This window comes from Tenrec ecaudatus, chromosome 12 (genome assembly GCF_050624435.1).
Source record: "Tenrec ecaudatus isolate mTenEca1 chromosome 12, mTenEca1.hap1, whole genome shotgun sequence".
NCBI lineage: Eukaryota > Metazoa > Chordata > Mammalia > Afrosoricida > Tenrecidae > Tenrec > Tenrec ecaudatus.
This window is the reverse complement of record NC_134541.1, coordinates 24,683,100-24,701,119: the sequence shown is the minus strand read 5'-3', so window position 1 is coordinate 24,701,119 and position 18,020 is coordinate 24,683,100. Positions and strand designations below refer to the sequence as shown.

The window sequence follows — 18,020 nt, the reverse complement described above, 5'->3', positions numbered from 1 at the left end:
TGGAGTGCCATGACTGAGCAATCTGCAAAGGGCCCCGCTGCCTATGAGGGGACTTCAAAAAGGTCATGGGCAAACCGGGACGAGGAGATGGTGGCATTTCTTTGCCTTGGGGGACGGTGGGGCTTGAGAATGAAATGGAGAGGCTGAGGCCACACCGGGGAGTGCGGACCCGCTGGGCGCCTGTGTACCCAGACGCCTGCGGGGAAGGGGCCCCTCCTCCTCGGCTGGAAAGTGAGGAGTACAGTGAAGTATGCCATGCAGAGAGGCCTGAGTCCCAAAGGAAAGAATTAGTGCAAGTGGATTGCTTAGCTTGTACCCCCATGAGCTCATGTTTCAGGCTGACTGGCGGAAATCATTGTGGCCCTGACTCACCCTGTGGTGCATGGAGGAATGGGGTGGGGAGAGTGTGAGCTCGACTCCTGGGGTCTCTGGGAGCGTGAGATCGCGAGTGTAGAGTAGTGGGAAACAGTAGACAGGCCACGGTGGGCTGTTGTTGTAGTTGTTCTCCGTACAGTACGGACAGACAGTCGCCTGGTCTCGCCTCCGCTCGATGTCCAGCTGTAACTAACTCCCGAATGTCCGCTCACTTCCAGGACGCGGTCCGGCGTGGCGAGATCCTAGACAAAAGCGCAGATAATGAGTTCTACCTGCGGCGCCTGGACTCGGGCCTCTTCGTCCTCCAGCACATCTGCTACATCATGGCGGAGATCTGCAATGCCAACGTCCCCCAGGTAGGAGGGCTCTGCCCAGGCAGTGCACGGCTCCCAGAATCCCTCTCACCCTCCACGAGGGCCAGGGCCGTCCCCCGGCACGGGGGCTGAATGCTCCCGGTAAGACCTCCCCGCAGACTGACACTATCGCTTTGCTCTCCCCACCCTGTCAGATCCGCCAGCGGGTACACCAGATCCTGAACATGCGCGGCAGCTCTGGCAAGATCATCCGGCACATCATCAAAGGTGAGCAGGGGCTGGTCCCTGGCACAGGGTCTTCCCTGCATGTCACTCATTATCTTCAGAATACCTAGGATCAATTTTTTTTTAATGTAACAAAGAAGTGCTAAAAAACAATATGGGTAGGATAAGAGATGCAAAACAAATGGGAACTCTAATTTCAAGCTGGGGGGAAGGGGGTGGAGACTAGTGTCCCATCTGCCAGGCAGAGGAAAGCGAGTCTGAGGCCGTGGGCTGGAGCTGAGCATGCACCTGCCTGCCTGCCTGCCTCCCTCCCTCTGCGAGCAGCGTCCTGCTCAGGGCATGACCCCCCCCCCCCCAGGAATGGGAAGTTCTCTCCGACCCCGGGCACAACCCCCCACCCCACCTCAGCCCAGCTAAAGTGGGTCCCAACGGGCCTAGAGCCTCGTGGACCCAACTGGCTGGGCAGCCCTGGCCCACACACCTGGTGCTGCGCGGTGCAGTGCCAGGGCTGGCTTTGTGTCTGGTCAAGCTGGACCCATAACTTTCAACACACCATTCTCCCACTCCCACCTTCAAATGCCCACTTCTCAACTGGGTCCAGTCAGAGGTCGGTGCCTTGGGCCTGGGGAGAGAAGGTGCAAAGATAGAGCGCCCAGCCAGGCTGCGCAGGTCTTTTACGAGGACCAAGGGAGGTGGCGGGTGTGCATGGCTGAGCCTTAGTCAGCCCTCAATCAGGGCTCATTGGGAGGGGTGTCCCAGAATGCCGTCATCCCCGTCACTGCTGCGCTCCTGATGGCTGGGAAAGGTGGCGTTGGCATGGACGGGGTCCTGGCATACCTGAAGAAGGAGCCCTGTGAGGGAGGGAGGCCGAGAGGCTCCCCGGCGGTGGAGAGGGTGCCATGCCGTCGTGCCCGTCCGCAGAGGGCGAGGTTTTGTCAGCTTCTCCCACAGAGAAGGGGATGCCTAGTTTGAACCTGGTCTGGCATCTCGCCTCCCTGGGTGCTCCCCTCTCGTTCTCAGCTTCAGACGGTGGGACTTGGAGCTCCGAGTGTCACCCCGCCTCCTCCCCAGACTGTAGCTTCTAAGTGGCACCGATGTCACCACCCACGTCTTACTCCTCGCGGCTCCGAGCTCGCACTTTTAGGCTTTTCCCTGCGATTTCTGTCCCTGAAATGGACCCGGTGATCCTGTGAGAAAGCCAGTGTGCGTAGCAGGTACTGACACGCAGTAGGTGGATGGTTTTCTTGCAAAAACTCTTAACACTCACACCTTTGGGTTACCCCAAATTCCCCGTCGTTTCCAGAGGTCTTCCTCAGATCCTGGTTCCATCCCTTCATGCCTGTCAGGGTGCTGAGCACGTACGTGGACACTAGCGGCTAAACTAAACACACGATGTGTTGAATGAGCAGGCAGGCCAGTGAGGAGCAAGCAGATGCCCTGCAGAGGGGCTGCCCTTCTTCTGCCTACCTTTCTGTCTTTCCTTCGGGGCCATCCATCCAGTCCCTTCTACCTGTCTGCCCATCTGTCCAGCTGGGTCCAGCCCTTCAACTCCACCCATCAGCTTCCCAGCCAGCCACTGGTCAACCCTGCAGCTCAGCTTTGAACTCGAGCTGAAGCCGTCCACTTATTCCCAGCCGATCTTCTCCCCCGGAGCCCCCGCTTGCCTTCCAAGCCCTCCTCGCAGCCCGTGGCCGTCCTGTTTGTGCGTCGGGTTACTCCTGTGGGCCTCCTGCATTAAGGCGTAGCTCCGTGGTGTAGTGTTGTCTGCCTTGTGCCCGTGTTTCCCCTGCACGCGGCAGCAGCAGGTGCCCAGATCAGTATTCTAACCAGTCTGCATTGAAGCCCACGTTCGTGACAGCTTCATTTGGGAGCCTTCTACCCAGACTCCTCGGGGCTAGCCATGGCGCTAGGTGCTGTGCCCCAAAGGTGTCACCTGGCACCTACCCTCATGGAGTTTGTAGTCCACTGGGGCAGGTGCCTGCATGACCAGCGACACTTGAAGCTAAAGGAGAGTGCGCTCAGTGCAGCATGGTGCCCAGCTTGGAGTCGGGACTGGACGCAGCAGCAGCGAGAGCCCTGTCCTTAGGTGTTCGCTGGCTGTGCAGTGGGGGAGAGACTCTCAACCAGTTAAAACATGCAACGTGTTACATTAGAGTCGTGAACAGCCTGCTGAGCAGGTGTGGTGAGAGGTCAGGAGTGGAGAGTAGACCACACAGGGAGTCTCGGGAGGGAGGGGCTTCTTCCTCCCAAAGAAGGAACGGCGAAGAAGGAACGGCGTCCTCAGGAGAGCTCTAGGGAGCAGAGACCCAGAGGCAGGTCAGAGCCTAGGGGCCTTTGTAATGGCTCAGCCCCTCAGAGGGCTATGGGATGCTGGGTGGTTGGCATTGAGTTCTGTGGGGCTATCCAGCAGGCCGACAGCTGACGTTCTCGTTAGAGATCTGGAGAGAAGCTAGTGTGGGACCTGAGGTCATTCGTGGGGAGCCGACATTTAAGGCTGAGCCACCTTGCCTAGCCTGAGGAGGTCCCCAACATGACTGAGGAGGATTTTCAAGCTTTCTCTCTGGGTAGAAGTGGGAATCTGCCCTTGGCAGGTGGCCTGCCCCAGTGCAGCAGAGCCTGCAGGTCCGTCCCCCCCACACACACACACACACTCTCTGGTGGTGGCAGTGGAGGGGCCAAGCTGGGGCTCTTTGCAGGCTCCCTCTAAGGCCTATCTGGGTTTCCCCGCTTCTCCCCATACATCCCCCCTTCCATCACATACCGTGAAAAACAGACCCTCATAAAGAAAGCAAACTCATCAGTCTGTCCGCTTGATTTTAATTTTATTTTTCAGTCTGAGTTGCCTCTTCTTTTTTTTTTTTTTGTAACGTACTAATTAGATGCAGGCTTCTTTCTTTGATTTTTATGGCCTACATATTTCCTAAGTTTTGCTGGCAGGGTGACAGCTGATGTGTCCCCTGAGGTCTCAGGGAAACGCTGATGAGGCAGGCCCAGCAGGGGCTTCCCCTTTATTTTTCTGTCCCCTTCCCCTGGTCCGCCTCCCTCCTTTCCTGTCGGGTTGAGAGCCATGGGGAATAATTGATGGCTCATTATAGCCTTCCTTTCTGCAGACTGCTTACTCGGCACTCCCAGAGTCCAGCCTCCCCTCCCCCCCCTCTACCCCAGCTGCAGCACCCAAGCCCAGGCGAGGGGCAAGGGAACCCACAGGCCCCAGGGGATCAGGCTGGGTGCTCCCCAGGACGGCTTTTGCCCTCCGTGGCCTGGTACCCTTGACTGGCATTGGGGACTGGTGTAAAGCCTAGTGGGTGGGGCCAGTGTGGCGCTAAGGTGCCCTTGTGAAGCTCATGTGAGAGGCAAAGGGGTCGCCTGCTCCAGCCTGTCCTGTGTGTGCTCTCGGGCCTCACAACAGCCACCCCCGGAAAGCAGGGTGCCAACCATCTCCAATTTGCTGCTCAGGAGGCTGAGTCTGGCTGAGGTGAAGTGGCATGATCCCAGCCATTAGTCATGTTGGAAGCTGGTGGGGCGGGGTACCCATCGCCTTCTCTGCAAGTTGTCTGGCACTCTGGAGGCCCTATCCCCAAGAGACACCCCCTTCCACCTCAAATGAAGTCACTAACGGTTGCAGAGCAGAGAGGTGGGAATGAAGTTGCCGGGACTCAGTGGGCTGTGACCATCCAGGAAGGCAGCTCAGAGGCAAGGCCCCTGGGGCAGAAAGGCTTCTGTCCACCGGTGGAGGTGGACATGCTGGAGTCACCTCCTGCCATGGCTGTGCCTCAGGAAGTGTGAGCTGCGACTAGTCATTGGTAGTGATCCTTGTGCCAGGCTTCTGCTGGACACGTGGCTGCAAAGCCTGCTGGGGAGGGAGTCAGGGCCGTTGTCCAGAGGGAAGCACCGAGGATCACCGACTGGTGGGCAAAGAGACTGCACCGTAGAAATCAAAATCCGTTCAGATAGTGGGCCCTGGCCCTTCAGTTTGCTTGTGTTCTTTATGGCTTGAAGCCCATGAACCTGTGACCCCATATTGATTTGGAGTTCTTAGTGGCCTGAGCATTGCCCTCTGCCTTTTCGAAGCTGATAGGGCCTGTCTTCTGAGGGCTTGTCAGTACGTGTGGCTGCTGGGACCCACCCCCTGCGTGATGTGGAAGTGTGACCCCAACAGCCAGCTGCCTCGCGGAGCAGACAGTCTGGTGAACTGCCCCGCTGGGCGTCAGCAGGCCGCCCTGAGCCTTGCCTCAGTTGTCCACTGAGGCTCTCAGAGGAGCAAGGGCCAGCACTGCCCCTCCAGCAGCCACCGAGATGCTTTTCCGGTGTCAGCGCCCACCCCTACCCCCACCCCAGCTGTGCTCCGTGTCTCCACCTTCTAGATGAGGAAGGATTGGTCTGTGGAGTCAGCCAGGAGGCGGCCAAACTTCACGTCCAGCCACGTGGCCCTAGTACCCCCCATGTCACTCATGGTAGCCGCCGTTCTGTGGGGGTTGCTGTGCAAGTGGGCCCACTTAGCAGGGAGCAGACCTGGGTGTCTGGGGCAGCTGTGGGGCATCCACTATAAACACCAACCCGCAGTCAGCACCAGCCCTCCTGGGAAACTGCAGGGACCCAGGCCAGGGCCTTTTCCCACACAACTAAAATGCCCTCGGGGTGCGAGGTGTCCTTCTGAACGCCCTGGTAAAATGACCCCCACAGAACCCCCTCATACAGTGCTAAGAAGTCTGCTTAGACCCCAAAACTTCTTCCCTCTCTCGGTTTCTGTTTTGTGGTTGTCTGTCTCCCAGGGCTTTCAGTGGAAAGAGTCAGGCATCCCTCTCTGCTCTCCTGCAGTCCGGGGAGGGTGAGCGTCCAGGCCGGAGGGGCCAGGGCCTGGGGCCAGAGTGTGAGCGAGCAGGGCCTCGAGCCGTCCTCCTCCCTCGACATCAACAGAACAGCTTGTATTCCGTGTCTGCATAGGAAACCTGCTGTCTAAAGTTTGCTTTAATATTTATGCGTTCAGCACTGCTGCCTGGTTTGGAGCTTCATCTAAGCCTTTGTTATAAGAGCATTTGAAAACACTGGGAAGTCGGGAAGGGAGTCGACGTGTACACCATCTTTCGGGGGGGACCCTGCCCAGCTCACCCTCTTCCTCTCTCCCCCTCCTTCCTTCCCCTGTCCCCCCACCTCTCAGCTCTTCCTTCTCTTTCCTGTATTCTCTCCGTCCTCCCTTACAGACACACACACACACCCCACTACTACCCCCCCCCCCCAAAGAGAACTCTCCCAGGACCTCTGGGAGGAATCTGTTCCATATTTATCAACTGCTGCAGCAGCTGTAATAACCAGAGGAAGCTGGCATCACCGACATTCTTCGCTCCAAATAGGATTCCATCCTGGAAACAAAGGCTGAGTTGGGGGCGCCATTGGAGGGCGAGGGGGAGGTGTTGAGCTGGTGCCAGCTGCAGGGCATGGACGTGAGGCCATCAGGTGGCTGCAGGCCTGGTTCTCCATGGGCCCCAGGCTACCCACCTGCCCCTCGGGCTACAGGAAAACCTGTAGCTCTGGTTTGGGGCCTAGTGTGCAGAAGGTGGCCCAGGGGAGCCTCTGAGGCCCCTGTCCCAAGGTCATTCTCTGCACACTTACCTTCCAGGAAGACTTGAGTGGGCCTGGGGGCGGAGAATGCCCCCGGGAGCAGCCCACCCTGGCGACAAGTTCCAGCCGTTTTGCGTGACTCACTCGGGTTCAGGGTGTGGGTACCAGCTCCTCTGTTATTGTAGACACTGACAAGCCAGGAAGCCTCAATTTCCTCCTCTGTAGACAGACCTGCTCCTGTAGCTCACAGGAGTGCTCCACGGAGGGCCCCCCTGAGCACGGGCTTTGACTCCCACCCCAGAGGGCCAGCTGCCTCCCTCTCTTCCCTCCCTCCCCCACCTCCTGGCGGAGGCCATAGGCTGGCAGCTCTGTGTCCCTGGGCGGGGTGTGCTTTCTCAAAGGCCAAGCTAGCCCCATGAAGGGATTAGGCCAGCCCCTGACTCCCTTGGAGACTCGGCCAGCCTGGGGAGCAGTCCGGTCCCTCAGGGAAGGGGGCTCCACTGCTGGAGAGTCATTGTCTCAGCAGACACACTGCCCTCCCCGGGCGCCTGTGCCGAGCACAGGGCCTCCATGCCGCCTCAGACCAGCTTCCCCAGAAGCCACCGTGGTCATTTCTCTCCCAGGGCAGCGATTCCATCAGTCACATGTGCATTCGAGATACCACTTCAACATGGCCCGTGGTCTGCAGCCACCACCCCAGCCCCTCTTTAAGGGGCCTGGGGCATCACGCCATTTGCGATGTCCCGGGGAAGCCCACACAGCTGAGCCAGTCTGAACCCCGCAGCCCGCTTTCCACACAGACTCTCAGCCACGGCTTGGGGGGCTGTGGGGGGAGTGAAGAAGTGGCAGGCAGAAGCAAAGCCCTTCACCAGCGTGGTGGGGGGGGGGGCGCACAGTGTCCTCCACTTTCTCCCCTCTCCCTAGTCTTTGGCAGATCAGCAAATGTTTCATTATGCAAATGCAAAGACTCCTCCTGTCCGTGTGTGTGTTTGTGTGTGTTTCTGTCTCCAGCCCCCCTCGTGTGTGTGTTTCTGTCTCCAGCCCCCCCTCGTGTGTGTGTGTGTGTGTGTGTGTGTGTGTTTCTGTCTCCAGCCCCCCTCCCCCAGGGGGCAAAAATGCCAGTGACCGTTGTCCTCCCCTGCTGAGAGCACCTTCCCTGGGGCATCCACCCAGGGTTGGCCCTGAGCCCAGCTCTGCCGGGAATCCAGGCCAGAGTAAGAGCCAGCCCGCCGTCCTGGCGCTTCCCGTGGCTGGAGGAATCGGACAGAGAGAGGATGGCCTACAGGTTAGGCCTGAGAAGAGGCAGGAGAGCACGGCACCGTCGGGTGGGAGCACATGCCCTGCAGTGGCCCCTAAAGGATATCTAGGATGGCCTTGCTGCCCAGGGCGAGCAGTACTCGGGGTGGGGACTAAGGTTTCTTGGGCAGCTGCTCTCTGCTGGGCATTTACATGTTTTTAGACGAAGAGCTCCTGGTCACTTACTGGTGTGAGTAGAAGACAGGGCTCCAATAGTCACCAGGCTGTGCCACTGTTTGGTATGGACAAGAGCTGGCGCCGGTCAGGCCAGTGGGCAGTGGGACCACCCAGGAGCCCTCCTCATCCCTGGGACCCTGGACTCGCCCATTACATTCTCAACATCGTTTTTTGCCACCCTCTCCTAGCGCAGGGACGGCCACAGATCTTGGGTGGATTGAGCGCCATGAATCACTTTCGCAGGCGAGCCCGCTGTGCAGCCCTCTCTGCTCCCTGACATACTGTGTCCTCAGGGCCCCTGCCATGTCCTCGCCCTCCTTTTGCATGTGGCCTGTTTCTCTGTGCTGATTGGACCCTGCTGTCCCCTGCAGCCCTCGGCCCACAGGAGACGGGAGACGTCTCCTGCGCCCCTCAGGGACACTGGTCAACTGCCCTCTCCCCTCCGTCCTCCCTGAGAGCACCCACCTGTTTGAATCTCTCCTCGGCAGACGCCCCAACCTCAGCCCCCGAGGGAGGTACCCAGACCACCTCGAGGGGTCTGACTAGACGTGCGGTGACAACCCCCCACCGCTGTGTCCTGGTAGACTGCTACACAGGGTGGCTGCTGGCCAGGAACCTGCGAGTAGACTTTTGGTCAGTGCTGGTGCGCCATCCAAGCCCTGTCCAACCCTGCCCCGTGGGGCTCCTTGGGCATCTGGTGCTCACGTGTCTCTTGCACCCTGTATGCAGTCTCAGGTAACCCCCTGGCCGCACTGGGAACCACGGACTCTTCAGTACCCCACATCGGAGCTGCTTGCCTGGGCCATGGCCTCCTTCCAGGCACTTCCCGCACGGCGTGCTGCCCTCTCCACCTAGAAACTCCAACCCCTCAGCCCGCCCAAGTGGTCCATCGCAGCATCCTCACCCAGCTCTGGGTGCTGACCCTTAGACTGCCCCCCCAGCCCCTCACCACTGCCCCTCCGTGCTCACACCACTTCTCACCTGCTCATTTTTCCCGGGTTTTAAGCAAGTGCCTGCTTCCGGGTGAGGCCTTCCAGGGCACCCTAGGTGTCTTCTGTCCTGTGTGGCCTCTGCCCCCTCTCAGCCAGCGACTCCATCTGTTCTGCTCACCGCTGACCCTCCGGCCTCAGTTCTGGTTCTCAGACCCTTGCAGGCGTCTGAATCATCTCACAGGGACTGTTTAAACGGGTGACTGGGCCTGCCTTCAGGCTCTTCCCTGCAGTGCGGCTCTGGGCCAGGGAGTCGCCCTCTGGGGGCACCTGGCCCTAGGACAGCTCTTCTCCCTAGCAGGGCCCCGTGTGGGAGTCAGGCGGAGGGTGTGGGGTGTGGCCAGCACAGCCTGTGAGCATGGGAAAGCAAGGCTGGCTGGCTCGGGACTGCAGGCAGCCTGACCTCCAGGGCCCAGGACACAGAGAACCGTGTCAAGTAACGATGCCACCCCCCACCCCACCCCATGTCTCCCCAGAGTACGCTGAGAACATCGGGGACAGCCGCAGCCCGGAGTTCCAGGAGAACGAGCAGAAGCGCATCCTGGGCCTGCTGGAGAACTTCTGATCGCCCCCTCCTTATCTCCCCTCCCCCCTCCCCTCCCCCCACCTGTGTGGCGCTTGGACAAATTAAAGCTAGTTTTCCTATTCCCGGGTTAGCATGCTTTGTGGCTGCCTCAGGGCCCATCGTGGAGGGTCCGTGAGGAGACAGAGGCTCTGCGAGCTCGACCTGGCTGGCACAGCCCCTGGAGCTGGTGCTGTGTATGTGGTGGGGGGGGGGTGGATTACCCTGGTAGGGGCTCTGGGGTCCCAGCCAGAAGCACGGGGTGGGCCTAGGGTGGCTGGGGCACCTGGCATCGTGATGCGTGCACGAGGCAAGAGCCGCTGCTTTTAGAATCAACAGGCCTTTGCCAGGTGGTGCGCACGCGCGCGCGCGCACACACACGCAGTCACACACGCTGTCAGCTCACCGTCTGCAGTGTACCTGCCCCACACACTCGGGTGGCTCTGGTGTGGGCCGTGAGGAAGGCTTCACTGCAGCCCCGAGTCACAGTCCTGGGCCTTGAAAACACAGGGTGTCATCCCCTTCGGCAAGTGAGCTGCCGGGGCAAGGCCCACCCGGCGAAGGCAGCAGCTCCTCGGCCTCTTGCTGCTCCCCAGGGCAGCGGGCAACCCACCAAGGCGGCCCTGAATCCGGGGGAGCTGTTAAGATTGCGAACATTTGATCAAGGACTCCACAGAAGAAACCAGATCAAAGAGGAGAAAGCACGGGGTTCACGGAGTCACATTGAGGGGAGCAGCCCCTAGGGTTGGGTGGGGCCCCTTGGGGCAGCTCATTTGTGTTCACCTTGGCAAAGGTGGGTGAGAATGACCTCAGACTGTCACCCGTGTCACTGTATGTGTAGGATGGCCACTTGGTGCCTGACCCCAGGGTAGCATAGGGCAGTAAGGGTACCCTGCCCGCCGGCTGGGGGCACAGGCAGCACCTCAGGGTTCCAGCATAGCAGTGCTCCCAGTGGAGGGCCACTTGCTATGCCTTCACCCGTTGGACCCCGGGATTTGAGTTTTGCTTCCCTGTACCTGCCACCGCCACTGCAGGTTAGTCACCTGCCATGTGCTATTTGGTTTACACCCATTCTGTCTCACCTGCACAAAGCCCCGACTGTCTGCAGCCAAGACCAAGGTCCCGGAGAGGACTAGGGGCTTGGACAAGGCCCTATAGCCAATGAGGGGCCGAGCCTGTGTTCCAGTCAGTCGGTCTGTCTGCACAGGGCAGCCCATTGCCCCCGTAAGAGCCACCTCTAAGTCACAGCTCATCTGCTGTGTTAGTCGGTACATTAGAGAAACAAATCCACAGAAGCTTATATGTATAAGAGAGAGTTTTATATAAAGGGTAAGTGCACATCAAGAAAACATTCCAACCCAGTGTTGCCCAAGCCCACAAGTCCAACATTAGCCCATATGTCTGACACCAATCCACAAACCTCCATCTCACAAAACACTGACACCGACTGCAGGAGGAAAGACGAATCAGTGAATGTGTAAGCATCTCAGCGCTGGCAGGGGTCTCCACACGGGTACTACATCGGGGTAGGTCCATGTGGCTTCTTCTCGGGATGTCTTGCAGAAAGTGAGCCTTGCCAGCTGAAGTAGGGAACTGGCTAAGGCAGCTGCACCCTGGTCTGACCATCAGAAAGCAAGAGACCTGAGAACCTGAAAGGCGAGGCTCATCACGCCATTTCTCTCTGCCCTTCAATTAACCCCATATGTGTTTACAGCCAGGTTGGCACAATAAACTTTATATCACCCCCTGACCTCACTTTCGACCCATCTCACCACCCATACAGGGACTAATGACTTCACAAAGAGGAGGCCCACTCTCAGGTAACCTGCAGAATTGGAGGCATTCTGAGCTGAGGTGGGGACATTCAAGATCTTGAGCCCTCCAGTTTTATTTTCTTTGAGAAATGAAAAAATAATATATTTTTAACCAGGTAATACTTGGACATGGTACTCAAACTCAAGGCCAACGAGTCAATTCTGACTCAGCAGCCTTGTAGGACAGGGTAGCACTGCCCCTGTGGGTTTTCGAGACTGTAACCCCTTTATGGGAATAGGAAGCCTCGCCTTTCCCCCATAGGGCTACTGGTGATTTTGATCTGCCCACCTAGCAGCCCAATGCTTAACCACTGCGCCCACTGGGTCGCGTTTCTGAATTTGTCGTAAAGGTATATACCAGGAGTCACCCTCCCAGACGAGCTTCCACTCCCGGTGGCCACCTCTGCCACCCATCAGCAGGTTTCCAGCTGCATTCTACAGAAGCCCCGGAGGTCCCCCCAGCACATCAAACGCCCCTTCAACCATTGCTAGTCCTCTGGGCTCTGTTCACATATGGAGGGCCTACAAGGATTGCCCTCAAAGTTCCTCCACTGAAAGCAGGTTGACCTCACCCCTTCATCTTGCCAGCAAGGAAATGTGCCCCTTTCCCATCGGAGTTGTAGCTGGTGGGGGTTGAGGGAACATGAGGTATGATCTGTTAGGATAGAGGGGTGGGTCGTTCCAGAATCGGGAGACTGAGGAGACCCGTGAAGGAGAATGTGTTGAACTAGCAAGGCTAAGACCCTCAGCCCAACTCCCTAGTCTGCTCCCGGCTCCATCAGGGCTAAGGGAGCTGCCCTCAACGTAGACGCACCGAACCCCCAATAAATACCCCCCTTGACCTACGCTTCTGACACCTCTGTGTCCCCCTGCTCACAAGCCCTCCCCGTCCAACAAAGCCCCGAGTGGTCTCCTGGTGGCCACAGCCGAGTGACCCCATCCCTCCACATCCAAACATGGGGGATGAGAGAGAGGGCCTGGCAGAATACGGCCACGCTGACTCGCTGGCCTGGCTCAGCTCTGCTGCCGCCGCCCCTGAGCCCATGATGGTCTCCAGCGAAGCAGCAGCAAGCTGGGCTGTGGCTCATTTCGGGAGATTTGCATGCAGGCTGCGTTCCCTCCTCCCTGGGGGGAAACACAGTGCCAGAAAGCTTGAAGGCCTCCTTCCGTCACCCCCACAGTCACACCAGTGCCCAGGTGGCATCTTCTGCCATTACCGAGAGCTTCAATTTAGTGTCAACGGGGAGACGAGACTCGATTTCCTAAAGGCAGAAACTTCTTGATTAGATTTCCTTACCCACCAGTAGAGGTAAGAGCAGAGCTCCATTTCTCAATCTGTCGCGCTCGCTCTCGGGTGCACACGCGGCGGCTGGTGGCACCGCGGTGGGGCTCCTCTCGGTGCAGTGCGGGGAAACAGCGCCTTGCAGTCACCTGTCTTGATTAGGTAGCACATGCCCTTGATGTCACTGCAGAAGGTGCAGAAGGACACCGTGCCCAAACCTCCCCGCCACAGGCATCTCGTGGCATCCACCACCCCCGGTCCCCCTGCGAGTACCCGCTGCGACTTAGCCTTTCCAGTATTGTCAGGGGCAGAAAATAGTGTTTTAGCCCAAACGGTGACAATCCCTGGTCTCTGTCCTGCCCCAGCTTTCACTCGGTGCATCTGGCAAACACACGGGGTTGCTCCCACCCCTCTTAATAGCGGGCGCTCCGTTCAAGGCTCTACCCTAATTTAGTTAATGGCGCTACAGGCGTTTAGGGTGTTTCCAATCTTGGGCTGGTGCCTTATCTAGAGCGTCATTTCACACTTGTGTGAATTTAAGTTCCAAGTGGGATTGCTAAGTCAGAGAGAAGCTGGCATGCCCCAGTTCAAGATGGTCTCATTGACTTCCTCCCCCGAGAGTCTGGCGTTGTCAGCTGGGCCGAGATCCTGGCCTCTCGGACCCGTGGGCAGAGCATTCTGTCTGCTGTCCATCTCTCTCTCGGTTGGGGTCACGGAGCTTGACCTTGAGCTCTTCCTGTGAGCTCGGGCCTTTCCTCGGTGAGGCGTGGCGACTGGTCATCAAGCCCATTTCAAAGATGAGGAGAGCAGATGGAGGCGGCCTTCCAATGTGACAACTGGGGATGGAACAAGTCACCTGGCTCCAGAGCCTAACCTCGAGGCCACACTTTTCAACTGGTCAGAGGGGGCTTGGGTGAGACTGGTCAGTACCAGTCAGTGCAGAGTGCACTGAAGAAGAAGCCGCCCCTGTGCCCCCGCCCCCCACCCGCCCCTGAGGACTTGTGCAGGAAGTCCCTGAGAAGTAGCCTCTCCCAAGCACCCAAGGGAGGACCCTTGGGGACCCAGCTTGCAGGCTCTGAGGGACCCAGCCCCAATCCTGGCCTCACACCACATCTGGTTGGCCAGCCATAGGACTCGCTTGCATGGGTCACTGGAGACCGGACCTTCTGCCTGGATGGGACTGGCCCTGGCCACTCTCCCATGGGAAGGGTTCTGGAAGTGTGTCACAAGGTGTGCCCCCACCAGGCTGGCGCCCAGTCAGGAGTTCTGGGCTCTCTGCGCTGCCCTGCCTCCACTGTCCCCTTCAGAAGGTAGTGCTGAGCACCCCCTGGGCTGGGTCAGGCGGGGCACGAGGGCTTGAAGACGCCACGGGAACCTTCTTTAGTAGTCCAATAGGGAGTCTCAGTAAGTAACGGACTTCCATGGAGGTTAGCAAAAAGGCTGGGGACAGAGGGGTCAGCAGGGACAGGCCAGCACTGGAGGTACATCTTGGGTGACTTTTCACAGGGGTTTGATGATGGCCTGACTGTTGACAGACAAGAGGGAAAAGCTACTGCAGGCAGAGGGACCTGCAGGGGGCAAAGAGACCACAGCACCTGGGACCACATGGGGACCTTCACAACCCCCTGAAGAAGGCCAGGCAGAGACGCATGACCCTAGGCCAGTACTTAACCTTCCTAAGGCCGTGACCCTTTCATACAGTTCCTCATGTTGCAGTGACCCCCCCAACCATAAAATTATTGTCGTTGCTACTTCATCACTGTCATTTTGCTTCTGTTATGAATTAGGCGACACACCCACCCCCAAAGGGGTCACGACCCACAGGTTGAGAACCGCGGCCAGTAGGCTATGGCAGAAGCAAAGAGAACTCTCTGATCTGCCAAGACCTGCTGGAGCTGGGTGGTGATGTTTGCCCAGACTTACTCCCAGGCCCCAGTCATCTCTGCTCCTGTAGGCTGCTTCAGAGGGATGCTGGCAGGCGCCTGCAAGCCTTGGAGGCCTTGTAAACAGGGAAGGGGTGTGGTCCAGCGAACATCTGGAAGGTTCCTTCCACTTCTCTGTGGAGGAGACCTAAAAGAGGCAGGTGCCCCTGTGCAGCAAGAGACCCTGGGGCTTGGGGCCAGGAGGAGGCCGTGGGTGGCAGACAAATAGGCGGTGCTGAGGGAGAGCAGGCCGGTCACCTGCCCGGCAGCCTTCCCCCTTCCGCAGGGCCAGGAGCACCTGGAGTGCGGTGGGCCGGGCAGGGAGCACAAGTCAGTATATAAATATCTTTAATGAATAAATAGAAGTACTTTTAGGACCAGCGGAGTCGGATCATTTCCACCTACCATAAAATTTCATTAGAAGCAGGCGCTGCAGGGGGGAGAGGAGCCGAAGCAATAAATCCACCCTCCCACCTTCAGGCCTGGCCTGTGCTGCCCGCCTCCCCCTAGGGAACCAGGCCAGGCCCCTCTCCCCTGGCCCAGGAGAGTCAGGGCCTTCCACACCCCAGCCCCACCAGGGGCAGGGGCAGGGGCAGGAAGGCATGGCTTGCCACTGAGAGCCAGGGCGTGGGTCTCTCCCGTGCTCGCCAGGCTGCAGGCATCATGGAGGTGTTTCAGGGACGTCTCTAGGGCCACTGCGGACAGCATGCCCGGAACCCGAGGGGGCAGGTGATGGTCCCAAAGTCATACTGAAGCAGGAGCAGATCCAGCCTTAGAAACTGCCAGGTCGTTAGGTTAAAATGGAGCACCTTATCATTTGATCTTCCTTTGGGCCCATTTTATTTTATTTTATTTTATTTTAACAATTTATTGGGGCTGATACAATTCTTTTCACAGTTCATACATATACATACATCAATTGTATAAAGCACATCTGTACAGTCTTTGCCCTAATCATTTTTTTCTCTTTTCTTCTTTTACATTTTAATAGGGACTCCAACAACTCCTACCACAATCCATACATATACATACATCAATTGTATAAAGCACATCCATACATTCCCTGCCCCAATCATTCTCAAGGCATTTGCTCTCCACCTAAGCCCCTTGCATCAGGTCCTCTCCCTTTCCCCCCCCCTCCCCTTTCCCCCCTCCCTCATATGCCCTTGGTAATTTATACCTCGTTATTTTGTCATATCCTTTGGGCCCATTTTAAAGTTGCTTCCGTTTTTAACATTTCCCGTTTTCTTTTTTGATTGAGGTTTTTCTGTTTTGCTCAGTCATCGTTGTTAGCGGGGTTTTGCTTGTCCATTTGCTTCTTGGTTTTGTTTCCTAGGATTTTCTGTATGGGAAAGCCAGGATACGTAGCTCCATCGGGACAGTAACTGGACTGATAATTGCCTCGGGGCACGCCAGGGGAGGATGGAGGAAATGGGCCGTTAACAATAAGCCCAAGAAGAAAATGTTCTGAAATTGATGGTGGCGATGATTGCACGAATCATCTTAAGATGATTGAACAATTAAATTGTAAGATAGGTCAGGCATATGCCAATAAAGCTGTTTCAAAAAACAAAACTTGCCATGGTGATAACCACTACAGTTAAGCAACAACATACCCAGTTGCCGTAAAGTTGATTCCAACCCCTGCTGACCCCACGGGTGTCAGGAGAGCGGAACTGTGTCCCTCAGGTCCTCACGGCTGTGACCTAGGGAAGACCATGCCTTCCTTCCCAGCTGCTTCTGGGTGGGTTCAAACCACTCATAGCCCACCGAGGACGCTACCCTTCAATTCTTCCCAGCTAAATACGAGGGTGCTGTTTTAGCGTACAAAAGAGACCCCAATATCAAATATCACTTACAGAAACATTTAGTAAGTCTTCAAAAGACAGACATGACATGCACACATCATTGGGACTTGGTGGGGGGGGGGGCATTAGCACAAACTCATGATGGCATCCAACGATCCGCAGTGGGGACCCTAGTTTTTTAAATAAAGCATGTGAAACAAAGGAAACTCATAAATGCATGCTTAGTGGCAGATCTGTGCATCGCAATGACAGGTGGAGCTGACTATGGAAGCAGGAACAGGACCATGATCGAGACACATACATGATGTCAAACAGAAGCACTTAAAAGATTGGTCCAGGGCATTGGGCCTCCACTCAAGTCCTCCCTCAACACAAGAACAATTTGTTCTCTTAACCTGGCATTCCATGATGCTCACCTTCCTGACACGATCGCTGAAGACAAAATGGGTGCATAAGCAAATGTGGGGAAGAAATCTGATGGTGCCCGGCTATCAAAAGATATGCCATCTGGGGTCTTAAAGACTTGAAGATAAACAAGCGGCCATCTAGTTGAGAAGCAACAAAGCCCACATGGAAGAAGCGCACCAGCCTGTGTGATCACGAGGTGTCGATGGGATCAGGTATCAGACATCTAAGACCCAGAACAAAAAATTATATCATTGTGAATGAGGAGTACTGCAGAGTGGGGACCCAAAGCCCATCTGTAGACGGTTGGACATCCCCTTACACAAGGGTCACCAGGATATGACAAGCCAGTCAGGGTGCAGTATAGCAGCGATGAAACATACAACTTTCCTCTAGTTCTTTAATGCTTCCCCCCCACACACACTATCATGATCCCAGTTCTACCTTACAAATCTGGCTAGACCAGAGGATGTACATTGGTACAGATAAGAACTGGAAATACAGGGAATCCAGGACAGATAAACCATTCAGGACCAATATTGAGAGTAGCCATACCAGGAGGGGAAGGGGAAGGTGGGGGGAGAAAGGGGGAACCAATCACAATGATCTACATATAACACCCCCTCCCAGAGGGCTGGGCAACAGAAAAGTGGGTGAAGGGAGACATCAATCAGTGTAAGACATGAAAAAAATCATCATAATTTATAAATTATCAAGGATTCGTGGGGGAGGAAGGGGGAAAGATGAGCTAACACCAAGGGCTCAAGTAGAAAAAAATGTTTTGAAAATGATGATTGCAACATACGGACAAATGTGCTCAACACATGGATGGATGTAGTATGTATGGATTGTGATAAGAGCTGTATGAGCTCCCAATAAAATTATTGAAAGAAAGAAAAAGAAACAGCCGCAGACTGTGTGCCCAGCGCCGCAGTGGCGACATGGGGCTGAGTGCGTGGAACCTCTCTGACTCGGATGGTCTGAGAAGAGAGGCATTTAGATCCAAGGTGGCATTTTTATTGCTGTGTTCTTAATTGTAATTGCCATTTAATTAGATTAATGATAATTAATAACACTAATAATGGACTGTCCTTTGTCTGGGACGGTGACATTGCAGACTCACCCTCCCCCAGTGAAGCTGGGCTGTGCTCAGCCCCCTCCCTCCCCTGCTCTCCCCACTGCCAGCCTACCCTTGACACACGCCCTCTTTTCACCATAGTCTCCCCACTGGACCATGAACCAAGCAGGGGCCAAGGACCAGGCCGATCATGTCTCTGACCCCCAAATCAGTG

General features: G+C 56.6%; 1 protein-coding gene across 1 annotated transcript in view; it reads left to right on the top strand.

Moving 5' to 3' along the window:
* The window catches only part of CTNNBL1 (catenin beta like 1), a 160,277-nt gene extending 150,711 nt beyond the window's left edge, over positions 1–9,566 (top strand). The window contains exons 14-16 of the mRNA XM_075528770.1: positions 594–731; positions 884–956; positions 9,412–9,566. Coding sequence (XP_075384885.1) covers positions 594–731; positions 884–956; positions 9,412–9,500 — 300 coding nt within the window. The 3' untranslated portion in view covers positions 9,501–9,566. The remainder of the gene's footprint in view (positions 1–593; positions 732–883; positions 957–9,411) is intronic.
* Positions 9,567–18,020: the final 8,454 nt, after the last annotated feature.